The 22,955-nt window shown below is 38.6% G+C and overlaps 1 protein-coding gene across 1 annotated transcript in view; it reads right to left on the reverse strand.

Annotated features, from left to right (window-relative positions):
* The window catches only part of VPS41 (VPS41, HOPS complex subunit), a 188,141-nt gene that overhangs the window by 98,165 nt on the left and 67,021 nt on the right, over nt 1-22,955 (reverse strand). The window contains exon 5 of the mRNA XM_027539162.1: nt 8,256-8,330. Coding sequence (XP_027394963.1) covers nt 8,256-8,330 — 75 coding nt within the window. The remainder of the gene's footprint in view (nt 1-8,255; nt 8,331-22,955) is intronic.

Raw genomic sequence — 22,955 nt, forward strand, 5'->3', positions numbered from 1 at the left:
AGCTGAACATTTTCACAAAGTTGTTCTGATCAATTTACACTCTCACCAGCAAAGCATAAGAATTCCAGGAGCTCTCAAACACTTGGAACCAGCTATTAGGGGCACTCAGAACTGTTTCCCAACACTTGGGATGTGTTCACTCTTTTTCTAGTCTCTAGAAAAAAGTGGTGTTATTTTTTTCTTTTAACTTCTGTAAGAATTCACCAGTGAAGCTATCTGGGTCCAATGGCTCTATATGAGAAAGTATTTCGTTACAAATTCATTTTTTAAATAGACATAAAACCTTTCAGACTTTCAATATCTTGTTTTCATCTTAGTAAGCTGTGAGTGGTTCATCTGTGCAAGTTCCAAGAGGAAAATGTACTCATATTATCATTCTGGGGAGATATGTTCTTTCACTAAAATATAAAATCTTTAGAATATCCCACTCATTTTGTGACTCCTGTGTTTATACTCTTTTTGTGTGTGTGTGTGTTTATACTCTTAGGCCAAGAATGCTGTTTGGGTTCCAAGAATAGCACATCGTAGAATGTAATGTCAAGGGGATATTATCTACTCTGAGGTAGTCTGATAAAATGTGTTCTTGACATAGCAAATACATGAAGGCCCCACTACCACCATGCTGCTCATTGCTCAGAGGGCACTGCTCATGTTTTACAGAAATGTGCAGGCACCAGGGGGCTTCCCAGGTGGCTCACTGCTGAAGAATCCAGCTAGAAACTCAGGAGACGCAAGAGACATGGGTTCTACTCGGGGGCGGGAAGATCCCCTGGAGGAGGGCATGGCAACCACTCCAGTATTCTTGCCTGGGAAATTCTATGGCAGAGCACCCTGGCGGGCTATAGTCCATGAAGTTGTGAAGAGTCACATGCGACTCAGCAGTTAAGCACAGGGTACACTGAACTTCTTATAAAATGGTGGTTGAGAAGCTCAAAAGAATAATATTATATGCAAAGTTTTACTCTGCCCAAGAAGCTGAATGTGAATGAGCCCAAAGAATCCAAGAAAACAGGCTCAAAGTAAGACAGGTACTATGTCACCTGGATCTTAACAGACTAAATGAACAAGGGGGTCAACTTACTAAAATTACATCAGTAGAAATTCATGGTACTCCAGGAAGTTTATATTCTTCTAACATAAAGCTACTTCTATTCACTCCAACTATATCACAACATGGTCCTGTGTCACATCTTATACTCCGACTAATAACTTGGACCTCAAAATGCTTCCACACACCTTACCTAGTAGTTCTGATTGGAAGATCCTTGGATACTAATAGCCAGACCCCATCCTCGACAAATTAAATTTTTTGGTGGGATAAAATATATATTTTTTTCAAGTGGACGTATTTATTTCACTCATAGTGGTCAATTTCTATCTAGAAATGTCTAAATGTTCCCCTGAGCTCTAAATTTATTATTATTTTTTTAGCTGTAATTTGATTCCATTTTAACCTATGGGGAAGTCTTGGTTACAACTGTGTGAGACTCAGACTCCAATGGGAAAGTGTATTTTGATAACATCTCCTCAAAGAAGTGATGCCATTTCTCAGTTTTCTCAAGCTATGCAGGGAAATAATCTTCTGAAAAAGGTCTCTATTGAAATGGTCAGTATCATTCTGGTTCTTTAAGAAATTTTATTCTGAATTAAACCATCCTTATGGACTTCAAAATGAGAAGAAATAGCTTTAAAACTGTATTTTTAAAGGTTCGTAATTCATGGTATGTAACTAGGACTGAAAATCTTGCACCCCCTCATTTGACCCTTATAGCAAGACTGCTGGGGATGAAAGCAAACACCTTTGTTGACGTTCAGTCACTGAGTCACATCTGACTCTTTTGTGACCTCATGGACAGTAGATTGCCAGGCTCCACTCTCTGTTCATGGGGTTTTCCAGGCAAGAATACTGGAGTGGGTTCCCACCTCCTCCTCCAGGGAATGAAGCCATGTCTCCTGCATTGGCAGGCGGATTGTTTATCACTGAGCCACCAAAACAAACAACTCGTCTAAAGTCGTTAAAAATCAGGAAGACTATTCCATGCTCTATTCTTCTATATACCGTCATTATGGGAGCTAGTCCAAAATTTGTAAATAAAGAAGATACCTTTGCATATGAAGTGTAAGAAAAGCAAGACTGAAAAAAAATTCAAATGCCTCAAATATTCGCCAAAATAAAGTGAAAGGGAATATCAGGCTATGAATTAGACAACTCTACCACAGAAGTTGAAATTAAATGCAGCAGACTATTCGGTTCAAATGGACAAACTTCCTTCTACCTATAATAGGATAGATTTGAAGAACAAAAGTTAAGTGACTTTTATTGTGGGAAAAAGTACACGAGCTGTAAACAAACGAATATGGGACTGCTGAAAAAAGACTGAGGTATCAGTAAGTGAGAAAATATTAGAAATATTGTGAACCTTATGGGGAAAACTAAAATACAAATTTCCAGGGGTAAAAATTGTGAATCCAACAACAAAACAATCATGAATTCGTATGAAGATATAATAGTCGAGTAAGAAGGAATAGTAGAGTAAGAAGGCAGGAGGAGAAGGGGACTTCAGGGGATGAGATGGTTGGATGGCATCACCAACTCAATGGACATGAGTTTGGGTAAACTCCGGGAGTTGGTGATGAACCCGGCATGCTGCAGTCCATGGGGTCGCAAAGAGCTGGACACAACTAAGCAACTGAACTGACTGACTGACTGAAGAAGGAAGTAGAATAAGAGAACAAGTCATCAAGTTCTTAGCAAACAGGCTGACACTCAGAACTGCCCCTGAGAACTAGTCAGAAGCAAAATGTCACTACAGTACCCACTATAGAGACCTGAGGGGTGTTTGCTGAAGGCAGCAAGCAAGACTACAACTCTTAGGTTAGTGTTTCTCACTGTCTTTTTTTTTTTTTAAGATTTTTTATGTGGATCATTTTTAAGTCTTTATTGAATCTGTTATAACACTGCCTCACTTCCATGTTTTGTTTTGTTGACCACGAGGCATGCGGGATCCTAGCTGCCTGACCAAGGATCAAAACCACACCCCTTGCAGTAGAAGGCAAAGTCTTAACTACTGGACAACCAAGGAAATCCCTCTTAGGTTAGTCTCTATTTCTATGCTTAACTGAGAAACATTTTCCTCAATTGTCCTTATTTTGTCTTTCAGGATGGAAAACACTGAAATGTCTCAAAATAAACTTGATATCAGTATAAACAGGGTGAATTGTAAAACCTTTGCTATTTTGGTTAATTTCACTAATGTGACACCCAAACTAGTAAGTCACAACTTATACTACTAAAGCTAACAAAACCCAAAATGATTCTCATTCATTTCCTCTTTTTTAAAATTTTCTCAGTGAGTATCACACTGTGAAAAGAAATCCACTGAATGATTGCCTGGAGAGATCTGGCTTTTAGGAAGATCTTGCCGGAGAAAAGAATCTTATTTAAAGGTTAAAATTGAAAGGATCCTTTTGATAAGGGTATTTCCTAAAGCAGCCCTGACAACTTCTCCCAACTTGTCATAAAAATACCTAATGAGAAAAAGAAACTTCAGAACAATCTGTCTTATAGTCAATCTACTGCCAAGTCCTAGAGTATTTCTCATTAACTACAAACCCATAGAGCGACATGAGGACCACAGAAGGTATGTGCTATGCATTTACCGGCAGAAACACAGAAACCCTACTACCCTCATGAAACAATCAGGAAGGTGTCTATGTCTCTACTCTAGCACAGACTTCTCTGTATCTGCCAACCAGAACACTGGGTGGCAGGCCATCTGACACAGAGAAACTATGAGGAGGGCGGCCGGAGGGCCAGGAAACTCTCTCAGCTGGTACTTCATTATAACAGACCCCCAACCCAAGCTTCCCAATAGCAACTGGTCAAGCATTAAAACAGGAGTAAACACATAAGCTGTAATTCTGTCTGGCTGGAGGAACCCTCACAGGTGAGACGGCAGGTTTTCCTATTCTCCACCCATGGAGGGTGTTAGAGACCCAGGAGAGAAGATAGGCAAGGCTCCCAGTTCACTGGAGGAGCTGCCTGCACTGGATACTTCCAGGCAGAGGAAATGGGGCTTGTTAACTGGACCCTGTGTGGAACTGATGTGTGATTCTGCCACACCCAGCAGGATGACACCAAGAAGGATAACAAGCAGGGCTCAGAGCAAGCGGACACTGGATCTGTTTGCTAACTGAGGTTCAGAAAGAGCTTGTCTCCTTGTTTTGGAATGGATACAAGAGTAACAAAAACATACACAGGATCTATAAGAAGAATGAGGCAGAACACAATTTCAAGGTCTCCAAGGGAGAAAAACCATGCTTTAAAAAAAATGTTTTAATAGAGACTTTCCTGGTGGTCCAGTGGTTAAGACACTGTTCTTCTACTCAGGGCATGTGGGTTCGATCCCTCGGCAGGGAACTAAGATCCCATAGGCCAAGTGGTATAGGGTGGGGAGGGGGCTAGTGTTAACAGTAACAGCAATAACAACAAAAACTACAAGACTGTTGACTTCAATAACAAGAGACCTCTATGAATCTGGAGCAGAAGAAAAGGATGGTGATGATGATAACTACTGACAATCACCACCTGTACCTTCTATTTCAGATACTATTCCAAACTACTGACACATATCAACTAACTAATTTCCCCTAATGATTAACACAGCAATAATCATTACTACCCCCTTTTACAGAGGAGGAAAACAGGTTGAAGCCCAGAGAGGGCTGAATCACTTAGCTGACAACACACAGCTCAAGCGTGGCAGGATAATTCCACTCCCAGCCATTTGATCTCTAATACTCCTAAGACCTCTAATACGCTAAGAGCTAAGACTTCTCATGACACAAGAAGTCATCATTTTGGTTTTGAAAATTAAACATAGATCAGGCTGACATGAAAAGAGCTGGGAGAGATCGAAAGAGTTCAGGAAAATTAAGATGGCCCAACAGAATAAAACTCTACTCCAGAAAGCAACATGGACATTGGAAGCAAAGCACATCAGCCAAGGGACCAAACAAGAAGAGAAACTCTCCCTGACTTCGGAGAAATGAGATGATAAAAACCATGAGAAAGCAAAGCACATGTGTGTGTCTGCGTGTCTGTGTGACAAAACATGGCCAAGGTTTCTCACAATATATTGTCGAAAGAGAAGGGTGACTACAGCGTGGGAGGGGAAGAGGCCAGACTACAATGTTTAAGAAAAGGGTTATCAAAATAAAGCAGAAAGATCTGAGAATTTCCCACACACCCCAAATCGGCTCTGCCACATCCCCATCCAGGCCTTGCACTGCGCCCACTGCCCAGCTGAGTCCGTGGAGGGGGCTGGGGGTCAGGGAACATCCCTGACCTAACAGAGCAAGAGCGGGAATGGAGCCTGGGCAGGTGCAGTGCAAAGCGAATCTCTTAGCCTCTGTGCGATACCGCCTCCAGCCTCAGTATTATTGAGTTTCTTTGAAGAAATGAAAACACGTGGAATTGCAGCAATAATCAAAATCAGGACTGAAGTCAACTTTCCTGAAATGAAAACAATACTTCAGTATATAGATCAAAAGGACTAACTCTCTTTCAGACAAAATGAATGAAAATAGACCTGAACAAGACATTAACTTAGCAAACTGAATTACAAGGGCTGTTCGTTGTTGTTGGTATTGTTGTTGTTATTATGATGAGTCTGAGCTCCAAGGCAGGACAAAAAAAATTTAAACAGGTTTTGTGAAAGAACAAAGTAGGCTGGCCTCTGACATATCTATGAAAATAAAGGTTAGACAAAAGAGAGCAGGGTCTCCAAAGCTTTGAGAGAAAATAGTTCAACCCAGAATTCTATATTAAATTAATTCTAGTTTATATATGAAGACAACACAGGCAAGAGATCAGAAAATAAACCTTGTATGTATTTATCTTGAAAGTTACCTAAAAAGGTACACCAGTAACACCCATATTCTATGTGTGACTGTATTTCAAAATTTGGAACTCAAAGGTAAAAAAAGTCCTGAAGTAAAAGATTAGAAATGAGCACCAGCTGAATAAACAGAATAAATTTTAAAGAACTGTTAGAATTAGGACTTTAAAACTGAATACAAATATGAAGAGTCATCTCTGAAATAGAAGGTAATGATTTTTCTAGAAATCCTAACACACTAAAGAAAGAAAAACCACAACAGCCATTTAAAGATGCACGAGATCTAGATGTCTGGAGTTGATTCTTTTAATAATCTTTACATTGCTATCATTACTAACCAGTTTACCAGATCATGCTATATTATTACCGCCTCAGTTTTCACAATACTGACTAACCCATGGTGAGGGCTAGGTTTCATTAACTATGTGCACTGAAATATTTCTTTTCAAGTCTATCAATGCTGGTAAAATATATGAAAAAACTATTTTTTAAAATGCATCATGGGGGCTTCCCTGGTGGCTCAATGGTAAAGAATTTGTCTGCCAATGCAGGAGACAATCGGGTTCAATGCGGGTTCAATCCCTGATCTGGGAAGACCCCACATGCCACAGAGCAACTGAGCCTGTGTACCACAGCTACTGAGTCTGTGCTCCAGAGCCTGGGAAATGCACTACCGAGCCCTGACACCACGAGAGAAGCCACCACAATGGCTGCTTCACGCAACTAGAGAGCAGCCCCTGCTGGCCACAATTAGAGAAAGGCCCATGCAGCAACGAAGACCCAGCCCAGCCAAAAAGAAAGTTATTTAAAAAAAAAAATGCACCATGGGTCTACAGCAAAATACGACAGTTACAAATCTGACTAAAATAGGAAAACAGAGGTGTTTGCCAAGAAGTGCACCAGGAGATATCTGAGGGTTATCTCATTATTCACCAGACACAGTAGTTAAAATATCCCACTTCATCCTATCAAATAATAATTCTTCAAAATTTGAACTCTGAAAATTCTTAGATGAAGTAGCTTACTAAAAGTTCTCTTACAATTCAAAAACAATATTCTCCTTCAACAATTAAATTGGTATTAACCCAGAAGGAATTCCCCCTTACCTTTCAGAAAACAAAAATGGAGATAATCTTTCATTATCAATACAAAATGTTTCAACGGTTTGGATAATTCTCAATTTCCGCACAAACCAACTCTTCCCTTATCGCTCTTTTGACAGTCTGGTTCATTTCAGAATTTCAGCAAGTACTGTAAAATTTGATAGTGCTTTTTGAAAAGCACAAGTGTTCCAATGACTTTCAAAAGACTCTTTGGGCAACATTAGGCTTAGATACATCAAAATGCATTCATGTATGTCAAGAAGACTTCATTTTTCTTCTGTTAACAGATTAAATGGGTATAAATCTTTTACACTGAGTACACTGTTTTTAATTTACTCATCCTAATGGACCATTGAATTTAGATCACATAAAGAAACATAAAATTAGATTAGGAAATCTGCTGTATGCAGACAAGAATATGTAAGGTTCTGTAATGATTCTTAATGCATTCTCTTCTTAAACTGTTATTTTAGAAGAGTAGCTTAAATACACTGTGCATTTGAATTTTATCATTGCAAACCAACATTAGAAAAGCCTTCCATTGACTGAAAAACAAAAAAGACATTCTTGTAAGTGGAAAATCAATCACCACAACCACTAAATGTCACAGCTCAACATCAGCAAGAAGCACTGATAATTGTTAGTTATATACCACACAAATGATGTATGTCCTTGGTTGAGGAAGTGGGGGCCAGGTTTTTAGAAAACTGTACATATATTGATTTTACATTTATTTAATGCTGCTATTCCAAGACACTTTATTCTTCTGATAAACTATGACTGCTTATCAAAAGATTCTATAATTCAACAGAAACATTCATAACTGCTGTGTGAAAATGAAAACCACCGGCCCACAGAAATCATGCCCACAAAATCCAATTTTGTGGATTTATGGCAGAAAGGCATTAAACCACTGTCTTGCAGGAACTGCAGACCAGTCGCTGAAGTCTAAGTGGCACGCCAGTAATGATTAAGGTGACATGTCCCCCTGCCACAGTTGTTAATCAGCTTAATACTAGTTACATTATTGACATTCTTGTAATTACTTTTCCTTAAGGCACATTAGCGCAAAATATATTTTACTTTAATTATGAGCGATCAGGAGTAAGTCCGATACCCAAAAAGAATAATCAAGGTTCTCCGAATGCAGATACCCAGTAAGTGCAGTGCTGTTCTGAGACCCTGGAAGTGGTTACATCACAGCCCCTGGGGTTGGAGCAGCGCTTTCCATGAGATCAGGCAATCCCCATACCTTGCCATCCTCTGCACACACGCCCATGTGTTCTCCACTTTCATCCAGGCTAACCTGATTTATCTTCACAGGACTCTATTTAAAAAAAAAAGAACAAACAAACATGAAAAACATTTTTATGTATCAGAAGCCAAATGTTTCACCTCTTTGTAAAATGTAAATGATACAAGCTATTAGTTTAGATGTATGAGTCCAAGACATAGTTTGCTTTTGCAAATGAAAATGGTAAAGTATAGCTTTGTTCCCAGACATATAAGGGGAGAAACCTCAGATTTCCCCAAATTACCTATTTCGCATTCTGAAGTCCAGCTAAAATGGTATTTTTCTTACTTGCTATGTGCCTTTTTATTTATTCTGTTCTATTTACTCCAGAGTCCTATAATTCTTCCCTAGCCAAATTCATTCAAAGAACAAAAATCCCAAATAAAAATCATGATGTAATGAAAACTGTTAGCTTTTTAAAGAATTGAAGTATAGCTTGTTTCTGGTGAATAGCAAAGTGATTCATTCAGTTTTATACACACATGCACACACACTTTTTCATATCCTTTTCCATTATGGTTTATTACAGGATATTGAACATAGTTCCTTGTGCTATACAATAGGACCTTGTTCTTTACCTATTTTATGTATAATAAATAGTGTGTAGCTTCTAATCCCAAACTCCTAATGTACCATTCCCTCAGCTGCTTTCCCATTTGGTGACCACACATTTGTTTTCTATGTCCATGAGTCTGTTTCTGTTGTATCATATTTTAGATTCCATATATAAGTGATATCATATGGTATTGGTCTTTCTCTTTCTGACTTTCTTTACTTGTTATGACAATCTCTAGGTCCATCCAAGTTGCTTCAAATGGCATTATTCCATTCTTTTTTATGTCTGAGTAACATTCTTTTGTATGTATATACACATATTCTGTATCCATTCATTGGTTGATAGATGTCATGGTTGCTTCCATGTCTTGGCTACTGTAAAGGGTGCTACAATGAATGCTGGGATGCAGGTGTCTTTTTGAATTAGCAACTCTAAAATCAGTTGTTTTAATCTGGCTTACCAGCCAATTCATTTGTTCTTCTCTTATAAATTACAAAATCAACTTTTTATTTATACTTCATGCTTATTACTTTCTGGGGGAAATCCACAGGGTCTAACTGATATTAATTTGTCATATCCTAACTCTGTCATCCTCCAATCTTTGGAGTAATCTCAAATTTAAAAATCTGTGAAGACAGGAATTAGGCATTCTACTTTAGATGTATTTTCCCAATAGGAAACACACTGTACATTTAATATTTTACACAGATTTCCAGTTCTCTATTTAGCCAGCTGTTTATTCACTATAATATTCACAAAGGTGATTTTCTAACTGGAAGTCAAAATCAGTAAATGATGAAAACAGTTAAAAAAAATGTCAAGCACTTCTTTTCCTTTTTAATTTTTTTGCAATTTCTTTCTTTTTGAATGCAACAAGTGGTATGTGCAATCTTAGTTCCCTGACGAGAGGTCAACCCTGTGCCACCTGCATTGGAAGCATAGAGTCTTAACCACTGGACCACCAGGAAAGTCCTTTTTCTTCTTAAACGGTGACAGTATCCAACCACCTTTCACAAAACATGATAGAACAAATTAACCATGAAAAGAGAAATAAGCCTTCATCATTACAATATAAGCCTGCAAATTAGTTTCCCAAAATACCTAACCTTAAAATAAGCTGGTTAGTGCATACAAATAAAATGGAAATACACCAAATTGACTGTTCCATGCTTATTGGAAAATATCTCTGAGCTAGAAAGTAATGGCCAGACCAAGATTCCCAGACCTCGAAAGGCCACTCAGGGACTGATGATGCTAGGAGAAATTCCCACATTACAGGTGGAGACAGCTGGCTATAGAACCCTTTGATCTCGAATTCACTCCTGAAATGCAGCTCATGAAAGTTAAGCTATCTCCTTAAAAGTTCCTAAAATGTTAGAAAAGGAAAAGACTTTGAAGACAGATCTTTGATCCATTTACAAGAGAATAAACCAATCCCAGATGAGATTCACAACAGAATAACAGAGCCAGAGTTTCTGACCTTGAGAGCAGTGAAGAGAACTTTGTGATGGGCAGCAAAGAAGATGCAAAACAAAAGCTGAACTGAGAAAGCATTGAGGCTGGTATGTCTAGACTTCTTTCTGGTCAATGAGTCTGAATGACTGGCTTTGACAGTCTCCTTTGGATACGTTGTTTCCTGAGTACCTCCTGTTAATTTTCTGATTCTGACCTTTTGTTCATCAAACAATTTAATACCCATTTTACTCTTGGCAAATATAAACCCCACCTACCTCTGACTGTAACTTAATTGACATTTGATTATAACCTACCTCAGACTGTAATTTAATAGGTGCCCAGAACACGATCACTGCCAAGCTTTCCTGTCCTGACCAATGTGGTGGACGCTATCCACATGTGACTATACAGAAAGTTTAATCAGTTAAAGTCAATCACAGTTAAAAATTCATTTCCCCACTTGTGCCTGCACATGCCAAGCACTTAAGCCACATGTGACTACCAGATAATGTATGAGAAAGCACAGAGATCATGGAATGTTTTCATCATTTCATAGAGTTCTACGGACAGCGTTATTCCAGGTCCACAAGACTGAGACGCAGTGCTTCTTCACAAGGCTCTCTGTACAACTTACTGCTGCTACTGCTAAGTCACTTCAGTCGTGTCCAACTCTGTGCGACCCCATAGACGGCAGCCCACCAGGCTCCCCCGTCCCTGGGACTCTCCAGGCAAGAACACTGGAGTGGGTTGCCATTTCCTTCTCCAATGCATGAAAGTGAAAAGTGAAAGTGAAGTCGCTCAGTCGTGTCTGACTGTTAGCGACCCCATGGACTGCAGCCTACTAGGCTCCTCCATCCATGGGATTTTCTAGGCAAGAGTACTGGAGTGGGGTGCCATACAGTCAGAAGTATATTTTCTCCCCATGTATCTGTCAAATTGTTTTCTTTCACTTCTTCTGTACTCTGTGCTCATAGCCTGTGCTAAGATTCTCAGAATTGTACTGTATTTTAAAAAAAACCTGACATACATGTTAGTTGATCCTCACAACTTTTGAGGAAAGCAGTCAGTTTAAAATGGTTATTTCCATCTCATGATAAGGAAAATGAGGCCTCAACAGTTTACTTGTGAGCTGATCTTCACAATTAAAACATCCCAAATCATGAGTCTGATCTTCCTTTCTGAAAGGGCTTCCTGTCTGAAAGGGCTCTTCCTGATGTCTTCCTAATCTGTAGTAATGACTGATATATTCTTCTAGTTGCTCAAGACAAAAAACTTTGGATCCATTCTTGACTCTTTTCTTCCAGACTTTACCTTATTATCTGTCAGCAATTCCTACCTCTTCAAACAAAATTTCCTCACTTTCACCACCCCAATAGCTGCCATCATGGTCCAAGCTACCATCATCCTTGTTTGAATTACTGTAATGGTCTCCTAGCTAGTAGACCCACTTCTGCCTTAATTGTCCTAGAAATCCCCTAGAAATGCAACAAACTAGCAGAGTATATGCTGTTAATAGGTGGATCAGACAATGTGATTATTTTGTTCTAAACTCTCCGATGGCCTCCCATCTCAGGATAAGGTCCAAAGTGTTCACTATGACCCAACAGTCTGAAATGTTATGGCTAGAGCCCGGCCTTATCCTCCCTCGGCTGTGTTCTCTCTCCTCCAGCCACAATGATCTTCTTGCTGTTTCACCAGCCCTAGAACCTCTGAATTTGTTTGCCAATGCTTTCTGCCAACTATTCACTGGTAATCATCTTGTTGGTGATACTCTCTGGCCACTGGAGCTGAAGTTTCAACACTCTGCCCAAACATTTCATAGCTCCTTCGCTGTTATATGTATTTTTTCTCCTTAGAACTTACCACTATTTTACTATGTATTTTACTTAGTTCAAAGAATACAAACTTTCAATCATACACAAGTTCTTTCAGAGAACAGAATAAAAAGAAAATCCTCCTTGACTCATTTTACCAGGACAGCATAACCTTACAACAACAAAGCTCAACAAAGGATGTTAGAAGAAAGAAAAAAATACAAGTAAATCTCACTCATGAAAAAAAAAAATGGAAAAATCCTAAAGAAAATATTAATAAAGGCAGCATATATAGAATAGACAATTTTATTCCAGAAATACCAGGCTGATGTAACATATGAAAATTAACATATTTTTGCATTGATAAAATAAAAAGAGGAATATCATAAGATCATCTCAAGAAGAAATTTATAAGATCATTGCAATGATGCAAAAAGTGTTTGATGAAACTCAACACTCATTCATGGTAAAAATTCTTAGCATGTTAGGATAAAACTTTCTCAATTTCACTTAAGGTGAAATGTTTAGCACTCTCCTTTTGCTGTCTTTACAATATTGACTCTTCTAATCCATAAACATGGAGCAGTTCTCCATTTATTAGGCTTCTTTAACATCTCTAAATAAAGTTTCCTATGTCTCCCCTTGGAGGTCTCATCATGCTTTGTTTTATTCTGGGAGTAGCAATGACAGTCAGCAGGATTTTCTCATTCCTGATATGTACTATATGACTCCATTTACATAACCTACAATAATAGGCAAAATTACACCACAGTGTCCTGGAGAAGGCAATGGCACCCCACTCCAGTACTCTTGCCTGGAAAAACCCATGGACAGAGGAGCCTGGCGGGCTGCAGTCCATGGGGTCGCTAAGAGTCGGACACGACTGAGTGACTTCACTTTCACTTTTCACTTTCACGCATTGGAGAAGGAAATGGCAACCCACTCCAGTGTTCTTGCCTGGAGAATCCCAGGGACGGGGGAGCCTGGTGGGCTGCCATCTATGGGGTCGCACAGAGTCGGACACAACTGAAGCGACTTAGCAGCAGCAGCAGCACCAGCACCATAGTGTCCAGGGAGTGTACACAGAGGACAGTGTCCAGGGAGTGTACACAGAGGACATAAAACAAAAAAGAAAAGCTAAGCATTTATTACCAAAAAGGTCAATACAGCAGATCCTTCCAAGAGTACTGTGCATGGAAGTGGGAGAAGGGATCACACAGTCTATTCTTGACAGAACAGTAGTGATAAGATTGCTTGCTTTATTACTATTTGTTCTACTGAGCATTTTAAAGTGTACTTTAAAGAGTTATATTTCAAAATAAAAGCAAACATCAAAGATTTCTAAATAAAATTTAAAAGAATTTGCTCATGAAAATGTCTGGGATCTATGCCTTTAATGGGTTATTTCTTGGTTTACATTTTCCCCCCATAACTGTCAAGCTACTCAAATGCACTAATTCTATTCTGGTCATTTATATTTTCCCAGAAAACTGTGTATTTCAGATTCTTAATGATAAAATATTTTTATTTTGTATTCTTACAATATTTTAATAATACCAATGATATTAATACTACTTCTAGTAAGTAGTAATGGAACTAGCACTACTACTAAGTAAATCTTTACTATCTGCTTCTTATGCATCAGTCTCTAGTCTAACAGTTGTATTAAATATTACATCATTTGATCTTCATAGATCAAATACCCCATATCTATGAGATAGGTACTATTCTTTTTACTATTTGGAAATATGACAATATATACATAGTGATATCATGCATATTAATATTTTATTTCCTTTTTTCTTTGATTTCCCTTATCAGGTATATATCAGTTGTATTGACCTTTTAATATATGCAATATTACCATTAATTTGCTTTATTTTTTAATGTTTTCTATTTTATGAATTTCTACTCTTATTCCATACTAATTTTCCCTTTTTGCCTTAGAACAATTTTGTTGACCTTACTCTAATTTCCTGGAGTTAATATATTGCCCATTAGTTGTAACTGCTCATTAGTTAATCATAAAATAAGCAAATGCTTTGTATTTGCCTTTGGGTATAGCAATGGCTACAAATCAGAGACCAGAAAATACTGTGCAATTATAATAAGTATAACCCCCTTTGAGAAAAGTATTTTGTTTTGTTTCATTTCTAAGGATAGTGATGGTGTTATGTGACTATCAAATTATTTAAAAAACTCTACTGTGACTAAAATTATGGTCAGATATGTAGTTTGCATCTGTGTCTTTGTTAAATTAATTGGTTGTTCTTTGAAACCTAAGATATCATCATTTTGAAGTAATTCATATCCTCTATCTTGGAGCTCAAAATACATATATTTTCAATCATGTTGCATATATTGTTTTATTTCTATACATTCTTATTTATGTTTTTCTCCTTTATCTAGAGAAGACTGACGGAAATGTTTCAAAAACTTCCCACTACAATTGTACTTTTGTCCATTCCTCTTTGATTTGCAAATACATCTTCGTCTAGATATTAGATGACCTAAAATTTGGCAAAATAAGAGTATAATTGTTATATTTTCCTTTTAACTTGTATATGCCATCAATACAGTATGCCTTCTGCTGGTTAATGATCTTTTGCCTTAAACTCGTTTTTTTCTCACATTTTTACTGCCAGGATGCTTAATTTTTGCTTGACTTTTTATATTTTTGATCAAATTTTTATGTTTTACTCCCATCAGCTTATAGGATATTTGTTCTTCAAAGATAAACCTTTTTTTCTTTTATTAATAGAATACCTGGCCCATTTAGTGCTGTCTTAGTTAAGAGTGGGACACAACTGAGCGACTTCACTTTCACTTTTCGCTTTCATGCATTGGAGAAGGAAATGGCAACCCACTCCAGTGTTCTTGCCTGGAGAATCCCAGGGACAGGGGAGCCTGGTGGGCTGCCGTCTCTGGGGTCGCACAGAGTTGGACAGGACTGAAGTGACTTAGCAGCAGTAGCAGCAGCAGCAGTTGCTACATTATTTTATAGTTTTAAAAATTATGTTTCTCTAGTTTATTATTATTCTTTTGTTATATTACTCAAATTCATTTCTCTTGGTCTATCAAAGAATTTAGATGTGTTTACTCTATTTTCATCTTATTAGTGATTATCTTCAAAATTACTATAATACCTGAATTATGTCTCCTCCTCCTGCCTCAAATAAATGCAACTGTATTAACTGACTCATTTAGAAGATGAGGTATTTAGCACATGTTTATTTACTCCCTTCTTCCTTCCTTATTTTAAAACAAGAATACAAATATTTTCTATTTCTTAGGTCATTTCAAATAGAATTGAAAAGAGAAGCCAGTTAACATATCCATAAAAACTGCAGTCTTAAACTATATGCTCTAAGCATGAAGCCAGAGGAAGAAACTGTTTTGTTATCAGGGTGTCCATAATTTTAAAATTGATTCACAACAGGTTACTATAGATTAGGGACATTTATCCCTTAGCATGAACACTGCAAACAATTCTGCAGCTTATGTACATTTTAAAATACTCTATAGTTTTTGAAGAAATCTGGATTCTCTTTCCTCACATAAATCAAACCAAGTAAATAGACAACTCACAAAAGAAACAGAAAAACTATAAATAAACAGAACAATAGGCAACCTCAGTAATAATCAACAGATGCAAAGTAATGCAGTGAAGTATTTCACCTGTGAAGTGAAGTCGCTCTGTCGTGTCCGACTATTTGTGACCCCGTGAACTATATAGCCCACCAGGCTCCTCCGTTCATGGGATTCTCCAGGCAAGAATACTGGAGTGGGTTGCCATTTCCTTCTCCAGGGGAATCTTCCCGACCCAGGGATCGAACCCAGGTCTCCTGCATTGCCCGCAGACGCTTTAACCTCTGAGCCACCAGGGAATCAACAAAGATTTTTTCCAAATATTTAGTTTTAGAAAGGAAGCACAAGAATAGACACTCCTCCTACACTGGAAGTAGTAATTCAAATTTGGAGAAACTCTGGAAGATCATTTAGCAATGTGTATCAATATTCTTTAAAATATGCACTGCCTATTACAACCAAGAAGAAGAATGAAGATTATTTTGCAAAAATATGCTTTCCATAGCAGATCTCTCTTTTAAGACACTGAGAAATGGAAATTACCTATAGTTCTAAAAGTGAGACATCTAAATGATCTTTTTTTTTTAAGTAAGTTTGTTGTTGTTCAGTCACTAAGTCATGTCCGACTCTTTGCGACTCCATGGACTGCAGAACAGGAAGCCAGGCTTCTCTGTCCTTCACCGTCTCCTGGAGTTTCCTCAAACTCATGTCCACTGGGGCTTCCCTGGTGACTCAGCCGGTAAAGAATCCACCTGCAATGCAGAAGACCTCGGTTCAATTCCTGGGTTGGGAAGATCCCCTGGAGAAGGGAAAGGCTACCCACTCCAGTATTCTGGCCTGGAGAATTCCATGGACTGCATATTCCATGGGGCTGCAAAGAGTTGGAGCAACTTTCACTTTCACTTTCATATCTATTGAGCTGGTGATGCCATCCAACCTCATCCTCTGTTGTTCCTTTCTCCTCCTGCCCTCAATCTTTCCCAGCATCAGGGTCTAAAAAGAAATATTACATAGAAAAAAAAAATTGGCTTTGATCAAAGAGAGGTCTGTTCTTTCCCTTTGGCTTCTAGGAAGTCATCTATGCCACACCTACATAGCTAACAGTTATGTCTTACAGTGGGGGCTACTCAGAGAGAGTAGCCCCCACTATAAAGAGAGTTCAGTGAGTTCTGGGAGGCCTTTAACTAATTATGAAACATGAGGATGGATTTAGGAACCCCCAGAACTTGCAGTTGGTTTCAGAAGTCTTCAGCAGACTTGGGAGCCTAGAGGACTATGCATTCAAAGCTTATAATTCAGCTATGTGATCTAATGTTTATAAATGGATGCATGCTCAGTTGTAGTCAACTCTTTGCAACCCACTGGCTCCTCTCTCCATGGAATTTCCCAGGCAAGAATATTGGAGTGAGTTGCCATTTCCTACTCCAAGGGATCCTAACCCAGGGATCAAATCACTACTATATTTACAGGTGTATATATAGATATATAGACATATATATATATGTATGTGTGTGTGTGTGTGTGTGTGTGTGTCTAGAAGTAGATTTCCCAAAATATTAGCATTACTTCTATCTGAATGCTGACATACTGTTCCTTTCTAGGTTTTGCTGATTTGGGGGGGCGGGCGGTGGCAGTGCATGCGAGATTTCAGTTCCTAAACCAGAGATCAAACCCGTGTCCCCTGCATTGGGAGTGCGGAGTCTTAACCATTGGACTACCAGGGAAGTCCCTGCTGATTTTTTACAACAAATATTTATTTTGTTTGTAATTAAAAAAAAAAAAATATATATATATATGTGTGTGTGTCTAGAAGTAGATTTCCCAAAATATTAGCATTAGTTCTATCTGAATGCTGACATACTGTTCCTTTCTAGGTTTTGCTGATTTGGAGGGGCGGGGGGTGGGGCGGTGGCAGTGCATGCGAGATTTCAGTTCCTCAACCAGAGATCAAACCCATGTCCCCTGCATTGGGAGTGCGGAGTCTTAACCATTGGACTACCAGGGAAGTCCCTGCTGATTTTTTACAAGTATTTATTTTGTTTGTAATTTAAAAAAAAAAAAAAATATATATATATATATATCTGTGTGTGTGTGTGTCTAGAAGTAGATTTCCCAAAATATTAGCATTACTTCTATCTGAATGCTGACATACTGTTCCTTTCTAGGTTTTGCTGATTTGGGGGGGGTGGGCGGTGGCAGTGCATGCGAGATTTCAGTTCCTCAACCAGAGATCAAACCCGTGTCCCCTGCATTGGGAGTGCGGAGTCTTAACCATTGGACTACCAGGGAAGTCCCTGCTGATTTTTTACAACAAATATTTATTTTGTTTGTAATTAAAAGATAAATATTTTTAAATTATTATATAGTAAATCCATGAATCTAAAAACAAAAAGAAATCACAATTAATCTTACTTGTTAAAGCCATCCTTTGGGGGACCTGCAGCATATATTTTTATCTGGAGCAGTAAACTGTGCATGTTAGTTTTTATAACAGTTTCATAACATTTAATAAAGAATAAACAACAAGATTTCAATAGTACAGCTGTCAACGGTACATAATCATTCCACTCAGGAACAAATGCCTCATGTATATCTGTCTTTTCTAAACACTAGGAATAAGCAGCAGCAACACAACAGGAATAAGAAAGGATATGGGAGGAAACCAGGAGTGCAAGATTCAGCTTTCCTTCAATGCTGATTTTTTCCATCTGCCTGCTTTATACATATAATGGAGGGAGTATGCTGCAGAAAGATAGACTACTGGAATAGATGTGGACAAGGTTACAGAACCAGAGGGAAAACAGACCAAAGAAAAATGGGCTCAGCTGTATTTTCCATTAGCTACAATTTTATTCCTAATGGAGACATGTTTGGAATTCTGGACAATATAAGTGAGTTGGTTCAAAAATCAATAACGTCAAGCTGACACCATAGAACATACGAAAATGTTTCCTTAATGGAACAAAAAAAAAGAAGCCCAAGGAAACAGGAGGGGCCCAGGACCAGCACATACCTTCTAAAGCCAAGTCCACGACAGGTGGTCCCAAGGTCTTAAATTTAAAGAAAAGGCAAAATCACCCGCATGTCCGCCTCATGTGATAATCAATTACCTAATGTACGAGGCTTGAAATAAATACACTTAGTATGGATTATGTCAGCTCTTCAATTAGGAATAAATTCACGGTCGTTTCAAAAGCTGCTTTTAATGGTGTTCTTTGTGGCCACTTCTTTTCCCCCGATGCTCCTCATCATCCCACCTTAAGCTATTGGTCCCCCAACGTGAACCTCAGAAATCAATCTGCTAATGTATAATTGGTAAGGCTCCTCTGACTAACAAATGGATAATTGATTCCTTCACAAATGCTGCATCCCCATGGACACCGACTGGAAAGAATAAGAAACAGAAGATGGGGTTTCGTTTACGTTCTCCCGGAGACCCACTATTCAGCAATGGCAACATCCACAGGGTTGCCCACGCAGCTCCATGCTCTTCAGTCACCGTGAGCAAGCAAGCTGCCCTCCATCACACATGTGAAAAGCACATGTGTCCTTTCAGACTTGAGAAGAGCTCAGTTTACTGCTGATTTTCCTCTCCCCTGAGGACACACCCTGTGATAAGCCAGACCTCCAGTTGGATTTAAGAAGTCTCTGCAAAATACACCTAATTGTGGGCTTTCTACACATCTACACAACAAAAGGAAGCAAGAGAAACATTTATTTTCTGGTGGACTTATTCTATGGCTAGATGGCCTAACTTAAAAAAGAAATTTATTGAAGAATAGTTGATTTACAATGCTGTGTTAATTTCTGCTGTACAGCAAAGTGATTCAGTTAGACACACACACTCATATATGTGTGTGTACATATATTTTTCATGTTCTTTTCAAAGAACAAGCATTATGTTTGTATCACAAGATATTGAATATACAGCTCCCTATATTATAGAGCAGGATCTTTTTTATCCATTTTATATATAATAGCTTGCATCTGCTAATTCCAAACTCCCCAATACATCTCTCTCCCACTTCCTTCCCCTTGGTAACCACCAGCATATTCTCTATGCTTCTCTCTCACAGGTAAATTCACTTGTATTGTATTTTACATTGCGGAATATAAGTCATATTCTGTGGTATTTGTTTTTTGTCTTTCTGACTTATTTCAGTTAGTATGATCTCTCTAGGTTCATCCATGTTGCTGCAAATGCAGAAGGGCCTAACCTTAACTAAAAACTCTCAGATCTTCTTAGCTGCTCTTAGATTTCATCTCTAGGTTCGCTTTAAATCCTTCCAATCAAGATGGGGAATAAACAAAGAGAGGCAACACTGAAGCTGGAGAACCTGTGTGGAGCTTTCTCGAAAATCTCAGCATACAGCTTCAGTAAAAGTAAAAGAGAAGGCTTAAAGGCTCCAGCCCGTTCCTTGGGAGATCCTCTCAATGTCCCTGTCACTCCTAAACGCCATGGCAACTGGCCCGGCCCATCATTACTGCCAAGAGGTCTCCTGAGGCCACCAAGAACTTCCTGGGATTGAAGCACTTGGAGGCCTTTCAGCTTCAGTTTGCTTGATCACTCTGTGACAAATGACCCTGCTGCCCACTGCTTCCTTCCAACTTTCTCTTCCCTCAGCATGAGGACCACACCTTCTCCATTGTTCAACCTACCACCATGGGCTATAAAGCACTGTTGAATAACACAGTAAACAAACCAAAAGATAAGGACTCCATGTTACTTATAATCTTGGGACAAAACCAAAATACATCATTCTTATCTATCACATTACAAAAATAAAAGGCTAAATAATCATGAACCCACTGTATGTTGTTTAGGAGATACAAATATAGTATGTTTTCCTTTAAGAAAATGAGGGAGGAAGAGAAACCATCAAAAAACTTTAAATCCTAAGTGCACACATATGACAAAGGCTAGGGCAAGAGACTGAAAAAAATCCTAGAAAAAATGACGAAGTTTGACTTTGAAGCAAAAATAAATTCTGGGTATGTAACAAACGGGCTTCCCAGGTGATGCTAGTGGCAAAGAACAAGCCTGCCAATGCATGAGATTTGAGAGATGTGGGTTTGATCCCTTGGTGAGGAAGATCCCCTGGACGACAGCATGGCAAACCACTCCAGTATTCCTGCCTGGAGAATCCCATGGACAGAGAAGCCTGGTGGGCTACAATGCAAGGGTTGTTAAAGAGTCAGACATAACTGAAGTGACTTCGTATCCAAGTAATAAAATTTAAATGAAATAAATGAAGATCTTAAAAATCTTTAACAACAAAAACAAAAGAGTAACAATAATGAATAAACATACAATAAAACACTGGTTCAGGACTGAAACAAAATAATGCAAAAACACTAAAATAACAGATAAAAATTAGGAGACGAGAAATTTCAGTTACCATCAGAATTTAAATTATTGAATTAATTGCCAGAAAGCTAGATGATGACCTTCATTTAAATGGTAGAGTTATTTAATGTTTTTCACACCAGGGGCAGATAATGAACAGGACGGCACCTACACACTCTCTGGTCCAGTTCACCAGCCTATACGTCAAAGGTGCACATCAGTTCCCTAGGTGACTCTCCTCTCCTGTCACTGAACAGCTGAGCGTCACCACTGTGTTGTCAGTGACTTCTCTTCCTGTCCCGTTTCCATTCGGAAGCAAGGAAAGATATTTAAAGTTGGAGGCATATAGATTGTTCGATAAGTACGCTTAGAATTGAATTATGATAACCACCTAAGAAGAGTCCAGAACTTATCTACAAAATACAAGAGTAACAGTGTTACTGTTTTGCTTTTTTAATTATATATTTAAATTTGATCACAATCATTCACCAATGAAAAGGCTTGGCTCACTGCCTTATTTGTACCTCTTTTCCATTTCTCACAGGCATGGATGTGGGAAATACCACATGCTGGGCTGCCATTTATGCCAGCTGATGAGCAAAGGAAGACCCTCAAAAGAAACCAATCATGTAAGGTATATGAAAAAAGTGACTGTCTACTCCCTTCAACTCCTTCAGTTGATTCATTCACTAACACAGTAAAGGGTTTTTTGCCTGAATGCTGTCACCAAAGCTGCTTATGGAAAGGTCACCAACATAGACCCAGCTTTCAAAGTCAGTGGCTGTCCTTCGGTCCTCATGACTTTCTGGCATCTGCAACTCACCTCCATTGGCTTCCATATATACCCACTCCTCGTTTCTGTTTTGCCTTTCTGATCACAACTTTCAGTCATGCTCCCTGGCTATAGTTCTTCTTTAGTGTCTGTCTTCACCTCTCTCCAGTCTCCCTTTAGAGTGATAGACTCAAACTCAACAACTACACTCAGCTCCATGCCAACCAAGCATCTGCAGAACCATGGCCGCCTTCTGTATCTCACTTTCAGCAAATGACCCTGAGCCTACTGGTCATCCAACACCCATCCTTCTCCCTCACACCCCACAGGAGCAACTGAAAATAAGTCCTCTCCTTCTACCTCTCTCGATCAGAGCATGCCTACTTCACAACAATAACTCACTTTGTTGTCTGCCTCCAGCACTTAACTTGAGCTCCCAGAGAGCAGAAATTCACTTATTTATTTTTGGCCACAGCACATGGCTTGTGGGATCTTAGTTCCCCAACCAGAATTTGAACCCAGAACCTCATACAGAGTCCTAACCATTGGACTGCCAGGGAATTCCCACAGAAATCTACTTTAAGCCCAGCAGCTGGCACAGAAGAACTTGATGACGCTGCCAAAAGAATAAGAACCCCAGTCTTTCCAAGTGTGAGGCTCTGAACCAGAAAACAGGTTAAATAAACAAATGCTCTGTAGGAAGAAAACTAATTAAGAACAGGACAGATAAAAACTCAAAACAATTTTGCTATAATGTTATTTTCCTAAGGATAAGAGAAGTTTTAAAGAATGGTAAAGCCTCAAAGTTCAACGGGAAGTCAAGTTCTAACGCACCCCTGCTCTTTCAAGATCTGAGGTTTTCAATATTCAACATCAGACTTTAAAAGCTGAAGAGAAGCTGATGGCTTACATATAGCAGTCACTTCCTCGTGGTACCTACTATATTTCATAGTTGAAATGACTATACAAGAACGGTGTCTTCTTATTAAGTCTTAACAATAGCCCTACCTCTCTAAGATTTAATATCTACATTTGTTTGAGGTTCTTGAAGTGGTATTTCAGTCTTTATAGAAACTGCTCTTTCTGCAGATGTGGGACAATGCTTTAATTATCACTAGCAATTCAT

The sequence above is a fragment of the Bos indicus x Bos taurus genome, chromosome 4, assembly GCF_003369695.1.
Source record: "Bos indicus x Bos taurus breed Angus x Brahman F1 hybrid chromosome 4, Bos_hybrid_MaternalHap_v2.0, whole genome shotgun sequence".
NCBI lineage: Eukaryota > Metazoa > Chordata > Mammalia > Artiodactyla > Bovidae > Bos > Bos indicus x Bos taurus.